The sequence below is a fragment of the Diabrotica undecimpunctata genome, chromosome 8 (genome assembly GCF_040954645.1).
Source record: "Diabrotica undecimpunctata isolate CICGRU chromosome 8, icDiaUnde3, whole genome shotgun sequence".
NCBI classification, from domain to species: Eukaryota; Metazoa; Arthropoda; class Insecta; order Coleoptera; family Chrysomelidae; genus Diabrotica; species Diabrotica undecimpunctata.
Window position 1 is genome coordinate 114,943,146 of NC_092810.1, and position 13,539 is coordinate 114,956,684.

Genomic DNA, 13,539 nt, shown 5'->3' on the forward strand with positions numbered 1-13,539 from the left:
CGGAACATACATTAAGGTTAGGTTAGGTTAGGTTAGGTTAAAAAGGAAGTCATGGCTGCGAAATATTCGAGACTGGACAAACATGACTGTAGACGAATTATTCCACGTTGAAAAAGATAGAGAAGCCTTTAAAAATGTGGTCGCCAACCTCCGTTAATGGGGACGGCATAGGAAGAAGAAGAAGATACATTAAGGCTTTTTTTGGCCACCGCTCCTCCTCCATTCTCATTACGTGATCATACCATTGTAATTGCCTTCCTTGTATTCTATCTGAAAGAGTATCTCTAATTCCTGTACGGTTTCGTATTTCCTCATTCCTGATTCTTTCCATTCTCGATACTCGACATGACCTTCTAAGATAATCCATTTCCACAACGTCTACTTTATCTCGTTCATTCTTTGTCATCGTCCAACATTCAGCACCATATGTGGTAATTGGTTCTACAATTGCTCTGTATACGCGAAGTTTGGTATGCATCTTTATTTTATTAGACCACAGTAATGAATTCAGTATTCGGATGCATTTTTTCCCTTGGGTTATTCGGTTTTGTACATCTATCTTAACTCTGCCATCTGCTGATATGATGCTTCCTAGATATTTATTTTCCATTTTTTGTAATGTTTAATATTTATAATTTTGTTCTTTTGACTTGTTATCAACCTTGTTGTAACTTATAATCAAATAAACTAACTAACTATCTATCTATTTTTGATGTATGTTTCATGTTCATTTATCCTGACACTTAGTAGTCTTGCGGTTTCTCCCACATAGAAATTGTTGCATTCACAGGTCATTTTATTTTTACTATTCTTTACATTTTGACGAGCAGTTTAATATTAAAAAATTCATAGCAAGCTTGCCATAAAATAAAAGGATTAAATAAATTATTTACCTTTCGTATTATAAAAAACTAACTCCATACCTTAAAATTTACCAGTGTATTTAATATGAACGTAGGTAGCTAGTGCAACTAGCAAAATCAACCTTTTGAATTAGGTTCATTGTTACTTTATGAAAGCAAAATACTGTTCGTTTTACTATAATGAAATTCTCATATATACAACGTGCGACGTTCCTACAAAGCTTAATCCATGACAATTTGCATTATTTATATAAAATCCTCTGCTTTCTCGGGTTCGCTTCGTTTTCATGAGAGTGCCTAATTGGATCACCCCACAAATTAGGTAATTAGAATGATACACGTTTTTGTATTATTAAAGAGCTCATTAGTGTAGAAAATATTAAAATATGTACGTTTTGCAGAAGAATTACATATTATATAATATTCTGAAGAAGAATTCTTTTTAATGTATAAAGTATGGTAATAGTACATAACCTATTTTAATTTTAATACACTGAATGGCAAAAAAAGTGGCCACATCTATAAAATAAAAATTCCGAAAATAAAAATTCATTGGAAGTTTTATGCACTGTTTCATATTACGTCTCAATTTAAATATTTATTGCGATCATATATGCTTGTTTTTGATAGTTTTGACGTTTATGTTGTTGTTTTGTGTAGTCGCTGTTTATCTTTTAAGTTGAAAACATTTAACTAAACAGTAATTTAACTTTTCAAACGTGGATTTCTACTAAGTGAATAATTAAAATATGGTGTTATCTACAGTAGATGTTGCTCGAATTATTGCATTGCTATAACACGGAAGAACTTAATGTATCCGAATCTGTAACTATTCCGAGAATAAAAAAATATGGAGAGCTTTCCATCGCTTTATAGCAGGGATGCACAGACTTATTAAGACTAGGGGCCACTCGGGCAAATCATGAACTATGAAGTTAAATGTGTCGATAGCAATTAAAGTAAATTGTATACTCACGCTTAATCAAGTCATTAAGAGCGATGCTGGGAATATTTATATTCCACTATGCATCAACAATTTACCCATGTAAATTACTATCTTTCTTGTACTCATTGCGTCGAGTAAGGACGATAAATATGCGAAAATGGTTGCGTTTCGATTTAATTTGAGTTTCTTACCACTCCCTAACACGTGTTTCTGGGTCTTCCCGTCATCAGAGAGAGCTTGTAAGAAAACTCAAACTAAACCAAAACGCACCGACTACTCGGCAATTATAGAAAAAATAATTACCAGAGTATGCTACTAGAGACATCTAGTGATGAAAGATGAAGTTAAATGTGTCGATAGCAATTAAAGTAAATTGTATACTCACGCTTAATCAAGCCATTAAGAGCGATGCTGGGAATATTTATATTCCACTATGCATCAACAATTTACCCATGTAAATTACTATCTTTCTTGTACTCATTGCGTCGAGTAAGGACGATAAATATGCGAAAATGGTTGCGTTTCGATTTAATTTGAGTTTCTTACCACTCCCTAACACGTGTTTCTGGGTCTTCCCGTCATCAGAGAGAGCTTGTAAGAAAACTTAAACTAAACCAAAACGCACCGACTACTCGGCAATTATAGAAAAAATAATTACCAGAGTATGCTACTAGAGACATCTAGTGATGAAAGATGAAGTTATTATTTTTTCTATAATTGCCGAGTAGTCGGTGCGTTTTGGTTTAGTTTGAGTTTTCTTACAAGCTCTCTCTGATGACGGGAAGACCCAGAAACACGTGTTAGGGAGTGGTAAGAAACTCAAATTAAATCGAAACGCAACCATTTTCGCAAATCATGAACTGATGGCGGGCCGGCCGCCAGAAGTATAGGTAATTAAAGACAATAAAGAATTGATAATAATTTATTAAAATTGAAAAATAATTTATTAATTTAAAGCGTGGCACTGCATAGTGCTTATAATCTTTTTTATATTTGGCTCAAATTTACTTGTAGCAACACGTAAAACTGCTTCCCAACTTTCATTTGCAAGGCGATTTCGATTTTTTGTTTTATTATTATTTAGTATTGAAAAAGTTTGTTCACATATATAGGTAGAACCAAAAAAGCTAGCACATTTTAGAGCGTTTATGCGCAACTCTTCGTACATATTTTTATCAATGCAGCGCTAAAAGTTCAGCAAGTCTCCTTCGTTGAATTTGTTGCGTAAATCTTGGTCGTTTTGAATGTCGATAATTTCTAACTGCATTGACTCTGGCGCATTTTCAACTGAAATCGTTGATTGCTGAATATGTCCAACAGAGGTTTCACTTTTTTAAACTCAGAAAATCTTTCTTGAAAATATTGAATCAAAATATCTAGCTTTTCTACATAACTGAAATTAATCGCAGTTTTGTTGAATTTTCCAGCCATTTTCTTATAATTCGGAAAATGATTGTAATCTCCAGAATTCAACTGTGATCTGAAAAGTGTCAGCTTGCATTGAAAGGATGATACATGAGCGTAGAGCTGGGATATCAGTTGATTTTTCCCTTGAAGCCGTGTGTTCAAGACATTCAAATGATTTGTAATGTCAACTAAAAAAGCCAAATCACACAACCAATCAGGATTTTTAAGTTCCGGGACATCCCTTTGCTTTTCCGCCAGAAATATTCCAATTTCTTCTATTAAATTTAGAAATCGTTCCAGTGTCAATCCACGACTTAGCCACCTTACTTCTGTATAATACAGAAAATCTCCGTATTTGCTTTCGATGTCATCAAGGAATTGTTTGAATTGTCTGTGATTGAGTTTTTGTGATTTTATGAAATTTACAATCAAAACTAGCACTTTCATGACAATTTGAAATTAAATTTTTTTAGAACAGAGGGCTTCTTGGCGTATAATGCAGTGAAACTGCATAAGATCTTCAGCGTTTATGTTTTTTTCTTGCAGATGCTTTTTCAGCAAAGTAACTAGCCCGGAATTGACACCAATCATCGAAGGAGCACCGTCAGTCGCAACTCCCGATAATTTTGATAAGTCCAAATCAGTTTTTAAACACTCATCCAAAAGAACATTGAGTTGACATAATCAACTCCTTTGGTTTGACCTTTCAATGAACACATTCCTAATAACTCTTCTAAGACTTCAAAATCTTAAATAACACCTCGTATGAATATGAGAAGTTGAGCTGTGGAACTAATATCAGTGGATTCGTCGAGTGTTAATGAAAAAAATTTAATGATCTTAGTTTTTTCTATTAATTGTTCCGCAATATTACTCGACAAAGATATTATTCGTCTTTGGATAGTCATACGATTCAGTTGAATTTTCTCAAACTTTTTTGATGCTTCTGGACATATTTTCTTAGCGGCAATTTCTATGCATTCTTTTACAAAATCGCCATCATTGAAGGGGCGACTTCGCTTTGCTATCATTCGAGAAATTTCATAACTAACTTCTGTAGCTGTTTCTGAATCTTGAATGGGTTTTGTAAATATAGCTTGCTGACCAATAAGCTCCCGTTTTAAAGACAACATTTTTTGCTTTCTTAATTCGCCTGTAAACTTGGTAAAAGAAGAATGCTGCGTTTCATAGTGCCTTTTTACATTATATTCCTTTGCAATCGCAACAGAATTCTTGCAAATTAAACAAACGACTTTGTTATGCGACCATACAAAAAAGTATTTCTCAGTCCAAATTTCTTGAAACTGCCGATTTTCATCTTTAACCTTACGTTTTTTACTGGGTCCTGGCTTCTCCATGTTGCGTTCTAATCCTGGCTAGGATTAACACCACCTGAAAACAATTATAGGACCTACTTAAATTACCCATCCTTTTTTAAATTATCAAAAATAATTGATTGAATATTATTCCTAAGAAATTTCAAGATTTTTATACAGATTTTATATCTGAAATAATGACGCAATTATTACAATTAGAAAAATTCTGATAAAAATAGTAATTTCTTTGTTTTATTTTAATATTTGGCCGACAGTAAAGCTAAATTTGATTAAATAGGTAGGGAAACACTTACTAATAACAGAGTTTTACTTACGATTTCACAACACAATTATACACGGCACTTGACGGGTTAACACTACAATAGTAAATCGACGTGTAACTGTACTCTGTGCATACGACTGTGGAAGCTTCGTATTCCTACGCGAGCAATCGGGAATTCGGAACTACTGCTATCTCGCTTGCTCGCACCGCGCTAGAACATTCTTGATTTCTCTACTATTTTAAACTTTATATAAAGGCAGCAAGCGATGTTACTTGACTTAGCATTTTTGGGCACTATATTCAAATTTCAAAACCTTTTTTTTTTTTTGGTTTTATTCTGGAATAGAATTCAATAGTTTTCGAATGTACAAGAGTATTATTTTTGCTGTCAGCGGGCCACCAGTATTCGGCCGCCGGACCGCATGCGGCCCTCGGGCCGTCGTCTGTGCATCCATGCTTTATAGAGACTAGTACATCCTCACCTCGACCTGGTTTCGTTCGTAGATCTTTCACGTTTGTAGGTCTTTCACGCGCTACCTGGAACGAGACAGGGAGCCTCCTTGCTAACAGTATGTGAATGAATGAAGGTAGTGCTTCGGAAGTGATGCCGACCTTGCAGCGGCATTCCGATTCCGGATCGCTGGATGACAGAAGCTGGTCTGGTTTAGCAGGTAGGCGTTCGGTGTAGACTCGGCGACGAGAGGGCATTTTAAAGTACCTCGGTAGCTATCGCCGGGAGTACCAAGAACGAATCGTGCTCAAAGGTCAATCAGGTGGCGTTTTGAACTGAGATGTCTTCTGAAGATTACAGACCCCCCCCTATAAAGACGAAAAAAAAGGAGAAGAAGAGTTACCTCGCAAAAAGATGATTGTTTTATTGTGATGGAACTTTTAAGAAATCGCCATTCCACTGCAATTGCTACAAGAAACCGTCTGCAGGAGGTTCGAAACTTGAATGTAAGTGAGAAAACCCAGACACTGTAGGAATCGAATAACCTTTAGGTAGACAAAATCAACATTGGGATATACAGTATTGGAACCAAATTCTCTCTACTGATGAATCGCGGTTCTGTTTGAAGTCTTGCGATGGCCGAGAGAGGGTTTAGAGACGGGGAAATAAAAGATATGCCTTAAATTGTATGTCCCAGAGAAGAAAGTTTGGCGGTGGTGGTGTCATGGTTTGGGCTGAAATGTCATTTGACGCTTGAACTGAACTTATTTTCATCAATAGCTCCCTGAATGGTCACCGGTATATAGAGGATGTTTTGTAAGAAGCAGTAGCTTTATTTGGCCCATTTATTGGGGACAATTTCGTGTTTAGGCATGATAATCAATTATCTACAATTAGCCTATATTTGTCCACGTAGGCCTCCCGTAAAATTTTAAACCTATTTTTATCTTAAGCTTCTTTCATCCAGTTTGTGGTGATGCGCTTGATATCATTCGTCCCTCTAGTCGGTGGTCGTCCTCTGCTTCGATATACCTCTTGTCTTGGTCGCCATTCCATAATCTTTCTGATCCATCTATCATCCGTTAAACTGGCAGCATGTCCAGCCCAAGCCCATTTAGCCATGGCTATTTTTTCAACTGCATCTGTGACTCCTGTTCTTCTTCTTATTTCTAGGTTTGGTACTTTATCTCTGATGGTAATACCTTATATTGATTTTTCCATAGCGCGTTGTGTAACTCTTATTTTATCTATTGTTTTTTTTGTCAGAGTCAGTGTTTCTGCACCATGTGTAAGAACCGGTAAAACGCACTGGTTAAAAACCTTTCTTTTTAAACAAACTGGGATAATAGACTTGAAAATGTTATTCAATCTACCAAAGGCAGTCCATATGAGACCTATCCTTCTTTGTATTTCAGTTGTCTGATTATCTCGGCCTAAGCGAATCTCATGCCCTAGATATTTGTAAGTTATTACTTGGTTGATGCTATGGCTCTCAATCAGAATTTTACCCCTGACCATAAGGTTGGTCATAAATTTTGTCTTTGAGGTGTTAATTTTAAGACCAATTGTTTTTGACACTTTATGGAGCGTGTGCAGTATTTTTGTAGCTTTATCAACTCTATCAGATATTAAAACGATGTCATCGGCAAATCTTAGGTGGCTCAGATCTTCCCCATTCATATTAATTCCTATGTTATACTGTCGTTCCATTCGCTTGAACATATATTTAAGAACAGCTGTAAACAATTTAGGGGAGATAGTATCACCCTGTCTAATTCCACGTTCTATTCTAAACTTCTCAGTATCTTCATGAAGGCGGACACAAGCTGTACCAGTTTCGTAAATACTTTTAATCAAGGCGATATATCGGTAGTCAATGTGGCAGTCAGCCAATGCTCGAAGCATTTTAGGATGATCCATAGTATTAAACGCCTTTTCATAATCTACGAATATAAGAAAGATAGGCTTGTTATACTCTGTACACTTTTCTATTAGCGTTCTTATAACGTGTAGATGATTATTTGTTCCGTATCTGGAGCGGAACCCAGCTTGTTCACAAGGTTGGTAACTATCCAGTTTGTTCACAAGCCATTTTGTTATTTTCTTTATGAATAGTTTGTATGTATGGGAGAGCAAACTAATAGGTCTGTAGTTCTTTAGGTCTGAAATGTCACCTTTTTTGTGCATTATGGTTATTATTGCATTATGCCACTGGGAGGGGGTTACGCCTCTTGTCAAACAAGTATTGAATATCTTTATCAACACATTTACTAACGTTTCTTTTTCTTCTTTGATTTGTTCAATGACTATCCCATCTTCTCCAGGTGATTTATTGTTTTTCATCTCCGAGAGAGCTGATTTTATTTCCTCTGTTGTGATATCTGGGATGTCTTCTGAGCCTACATTTTAAACTTTTGGTATTTGATTTTGATCAGGATCTGGAAGTTCTTCTCTATATATATTGGGAATATAATAGAAAATGTAACTTAATAAGAGACAGTTTATGGAGATGTCTTATATTTTAAAACAACCTAATGCATTAAATAAGAGAACTGATATCAGCAACTTAAGCCAAATTTACCATGCACTAATACTACAAAATTGATTCTTCCATATTCTACTTTTAATTATTGGTTTCTTCTACAGTTTCTTTTATTATATCATAACCTTTATGTTGGCATCTACAAAACTTTTCCTTCAATCTCACCAGCTGATTGTCAGTTCTGACATTCGAGCTTTCAAATACTTAATTTTGCATGATATGGTCATAACAGTCAAGAACCCTAGCCGTGCCGTTGTTAATATAACATTTCAAAATTGACAAGTACATTTTTTGAGAGATTTTATAATCAATCAATGTTGTCAAAAGTTAAATAAAAAATTAATATAAAATTATGTTAAGTGGGAATCTTCCGGCGTTCTGTATTTCTGTGTTTTTTTTTGCTGATGTATTTATTAGATTAATTTTTGATGTTTGCCTTTTTGGTGTTTCTTCACATTAATACCATTTTAACGCTACAAATCTTTTAAAGGTAAGATCATTTACTTAATTGTTTCTCATATTGATGTATCGCTAATAACACTCTTTTAGATGAACTGATGATGCTCATCTGATGATAAATAGATAAAGTAGCATAACTCTTGTCTTTTTTATCTCCCAATTGACCGAAAACATCCTATTCACTTACGAGTGCACTTTTTTTATATTAAATTAAACGGTCATATTCCTTAAAGATATATATATATATATATATATATATATATATATATATATATATATATATATATATATATATATATGAAACGCTATATTGTATACATGTGTACTTGACTTATACTATAAAGATTCCCCGACACTGTGTGATGACAAAACAAATCGGCTGTTACGCATTTCCGGTAATATTAAGATATGTATCTTTTAAATGTTAACATGATCGTTGCTCTCTGTTGTGTTGTCTTGTGTAGGAACGTGGTTTAACGTTATTGAACCTTTGTCCCCTTAATCTAATTGAGGACCTGAAAGTCTGACGACGACGTCATGTATTGTCTCCCAAATGAATCAATCACAGCTGATTTATGAATATGGTGATATCATACATACGATTAGTTACTGCTAAACTTGTTCTTGTCAAAATTATATGTTAGATATGAGAATTACTAATAAAGATAATAACAATATAAAAACTATTCAGTTCGTGCTTATAATGGATAAAAGGTGTAAATAAACAATTATTTAATAACGTTAAGATGATTTTATAGATCGCACACTTTTAATTATCATTTATAAATTATATCTTTAACATTTTTAACATCTTTAAAATGAATAGTAGGCTTATTCAACCTGTCTGAAACATATTGCAAAAGAAGAGTATTCCTTGCTTAAAATACAAAAAATAAGTACAAAATGGTAGAGAGCAAAAGGTCTAATGGACAAGACGGAAGTAAATAGATTAATTCATTAACTTCTCTTAGTTTTGCAGAAAGCTTGTAACGATATTTCCTTTATTATGTTAACTACTTAGTATCAAAAGATCGAACAATTTAAAATGTCTGCGTAAATAATTCTACAAATAATAAATTCTGATATAAGCTATTATTAGAGAAACTAAAGAAATATTGAGAAATTAGAGGAAGCAAAAGATAATGTTTTAGCAGAAGATCTTACGAAGATTTCCATTTCAAACGACGGACAAAGAAAACTAATTTTCGAAACATTAAATGTAAAAAAATGGAAATCTCATGTTAAAATTTTCTTGCAATGATTTTATACGATTTAAAAGTTTGATCAACTAAAATCTGTCAATCGTCTACGTCTTGGTTTTCTTCATAAAGCACCAGACCCATCAACTGTCCATAGTTGGTTTAAAGAAATCAAGCCTCAATAAAAAAATTTGTGAACGAATTCTGGTCACAGCTGGACGTGATACCTGATACGTGATACCTGATGAGATTCCCCATAATTTAACTGCTGCTCATAAAAAAGTACCTATCGATTCTTGCTGCTCTACACGCAAACGATTTAACAAAGGCAGATTAAATTTGGTATGGAACGTCGTGATTGGTGATCACACAAAGATATAATGCTATGTGACTGAAAAAAAAAATCAATCAATGGTACGAATATTTCGAAACGAGCCAAAGCCAACAAAAGTAGCAGTTTTTTTTTGGAAAAAAGTGACTATACTACAATTTCGTTAGAGAATTGTAAAATCGTCAATTCTAAATTGTATACAACCACTTGTCTGCCAGAAGTAGTTGATGAACTCCCAAAAATCAACCGGAATCATGAAATCTTCGTGTATCAGAAGCTCTCACAGGGTTTGTATAATATCCGAGTATCTAAAGGCGAAAAACATCGATTTGTGGGCCATCCGTCATACAGTTCTAACTTTGCATGGTATGACTGAGTTAGTAAGTTAATTTCAGAAAGGAAAAGAAACATAACATAAGATACGCGGCCAGTATTCTCCTAATATCAAACAACGTACCAGAGTTTTTGTTTTCTTCCTAGGCCTGACTGATCTAAAGACCTCCGTTATTACTGAAGCTAAAGCTTATTATCATCTTTGCTGCTCATTGTTGTTTTCTACACCCAGTCTTAAATTTTTATTTTCTGTTAAAGTTTGTACAGATCTTTTGCTTGGTGTGTCCTAAGTGCACCAGGATTTCCTCTTGGTTGACCATATAGTTATTGTCTTTTGCGGTCTAGCTCCTTTTGTAATTGCATATACATGTTTTATAGTTTCTCGTTCGTTATCGCATAGTCTGCAGTTAAGGTGTCTTTTTATACAGAAATTCTCTTGGTCTCAGGTGCATGCCTGGTCAACATTTCTGTTACTGTTCTCAGTTTGTTCGTGCCCATATTGATCAGTTTCTTTGTTCTTTTTTTACATTACATTACATTAGTGTTGATTTTTCCATGTGCTAATTTTGGGATTCTAACGTATGCAGCCTTTGGTACTCCCAGAGTCACAGCCCATCCTTTCGATTCGTTCGATTCTCTTTTAGCAAGCTAATCTGTTTTTTCATTGCCTTCAATGCCCTGATGCCCTGAAACAAGCTCAACCTTGTTTCAATCTCGAAGTTTATTTAGTTCTCTGATAAAGTTCCACACCAGCTTATACGTCACTTCCTTATACGCCAGTGCCTTTCGTGCCGTTTAACTGTCAGACATAATATGGATCAGCTCTTTTTTAAAGGCTCTCTCATTATTTCATTTTGCAAATCGCAGTCTCGCATAGATTTTTTCTTGAAAAACAGTGCAGTTCCTACCCAATGCAAATTTTGCGTTAATTCTTGAATTTTTGTGTGTTTCTGCCACACACTCTCTCTAGTCTTGGATCCGTTTGTATATCAGATTTTATCCTGTTGGTTGCGGTACTTCTTTTTTCTCCATAGATTCCTTTCTGGAATAGACATCCTGTATGAATTCTTAAAATTGTATTTTTGTCATGTGATCTGTCACGTACCAAAGCTAAAAATATAATAAATTTCGTAGTCTCTTATATTTAACTATTCGGCTTACAACAAAACATATACAAAACCAAAATGCTCGTCTTTTTAAAATTACCAATAAACAAGAATCTACATGTTAAAGGGACAAAAATACAACCGACAACTTTAAAAAATATCAGCAGTGGCTAACAAAAAAAAAAACAAAAAAGAAATAAGATCAAGGATTGAATAAGCGAGGAAGCCATTCATAAAGATGAAGTTCTCTTAAGTAAGGTCAGACCTCTAAAGTTCGAAACTCTGATGACCAAAGGCTACGTTTTCTATGACTATGATTTTTATAGACTGTATGGATGCGAAAGTTAGACAATAGCAGACAGATAACCAATAACATGGTAAAAATAAACTACTAAACCCCATCACCGAAAGAAAAATGCAATTCTTGGGTCACATATTAACAGATAAAAGGTACAATATTCCTCAACTCTTAATAAAGGGTAAAATACAGAGCAAACAGTCAGTAGCATTACTTCAGAATTCAGAATTCATGGATATGGACCTAAGGAAGTACTTTAAGTACTTTATCATCATCATTAGGCCTCCCCTAATTTCTTCCGGTTCTGTCGGTCTTGAGGTTCCTGCAGCCAATTTTCAGCGATTCTTTTGACGTCGTCTGTCCATCATGTAGGTGGTCTACGTCTGCTTCTTCTGTCAGCTCGTGGTCTCCATACTTAAATTTTTTGAGATCACAGCCTGTCATTCATTCTGACCACACGGCCCGCCCTGTTCCATTTAAGCCATGCTATGCACTATATGACATGTGTAATGCCTGTCCTTCTTCTTATTTCTTTGTTTCCAATGCTGTCTCTAAATGGCAGTCCAAGTAGCGATTGTTTCATTCGTCTTTGGGCTACTCTGAGTTTGGTTGTTGTAAGCTATGATTGAAAGTACACATTGGTTGAACGCACAACCAAACGCACAGTTCAACAGTTTGGCTGTCCCTACCAAATTGGATTTTCTAACCTAAGTATGTATATTTATGGAGTTTGGAGTAGCACCGAAAATCTATGCGACTTTTCTCCAACGCATCTTACGCTGTTAATTTCTATCTATGAAATCTACGAAAGCTTGGACCTATGATTGTATCCAATGAATTTTTCTATAATACCTTTTGTAAAGTAAAGGTGGTCGTTGCTGCCAAAGTTTTTACTTAAACCCGCCTGTTTCCTAGATTGGTAAAAATGTAATTTTGTTTCTGGTTCACGTGTTATTATTCTTGTTAATAATGTTTCTGTGAGAAATTAATCATGGTATTGTTGACTTCTGTATAATTTTATATAGAAATCTTCGACTACCATTCGTAATTCATCTCTGTTGGTGATATTTCTATCTTTACTCTTTAGTTCTGTTATTTTTTTTTTACCATTTGTCAATTTTCTTCTTAGAACTTTGAAACTCTTTTTATTTTTAATCATTTGTTGGATTTGTTCACTTTTATGCTTTCGGTTGTCCATCCTAATAGATTTTTGTATTTTTTTACTCATCTCTTTAAGTTTATGATGTTCTCTTCTTCTATTACTTTGCATTTTTCTCCTCTCTTCCATTATTTTTTGTGTTTAGATACCTATTCTTTCGTTATATGATTTCTTTTGGCAGTGTATCTTCTGGCTGTCCTCTATACCTTCTATTATAATGTGATTTTGGGCATTGATATTTGTTTGCCTTATCTGCAAAAAAATATCATGTTGCTGATTTTAAAACTAGAAAAAATCGCCAGTTGGATTGCCAATCTTTATAAGGAGACCACGTAATAAGACAAACAATTAAAATTAATAATTTACTTTACCTGAACTTAACGCCGAACTGGTTTAATATTACTCAATTTAACACCCTAGTATATATCTAAAAACTTCTATTGCCCCTAGTATGATTGAAAAATTTTACGGTATTGTATATAAACATCAAGTAATAGTTTGCGAAGACGAATATGCTATGACAAAAAATTTACATAAACATTCGGAAATGAAGTATTAGGTGTCGAAGGTAGCAAAACAGATCAAAAAGTGCCCACTTTCACCCAGTGATTCAGGGGCGCACCCAGAATTTGTCTTAGGGGGGAGTTTTGAAATTTTTTTATGCTACCTCTATTTTGAGTCCCTATTTAGTTTAATTTAAAGTACCAAAGATAGCGGTGCCAAATTGCTACGCATTCAGGTATCTTTTACCCTGCCTACTAACTAAAACCACTCTCACTTACTTGTGCACAGTTGACTGTCGCACGTACCGTACTTCAAAAGTAGGGTGGCCACTGTAAGGCTAAC

The 13,539-nt window shown here is 34.5% G+C and overlaps 2 protein-coding genes across 2 annotated transcripts in view; one reads left to right on the top strand and one right to left on the bottom strand.

Annotated features, from left to right (window-relative positions):
• Pde9 (phosphodiesterase 9) overlaps positions 1 to 13,539 on the top strand; it is a 1,302,013-nt gene that overhangs the window by 41,206 nt on the left and 1,247,268 nt on the right. The window lies entirely within an intron of this gene.
• LOC140449069 (EPM2A-interacting protein 1-like) lies at positions 3,966 to 4,574 on the bottom strand. The gene has a single exon (XM_072542211.1). It carries the CDS (start codon positions 4,572 to 4,574, stop codon positions 3,966 to 3,968), a length of 609 nt encoding a protein of 202 aa, XP_072398312.1.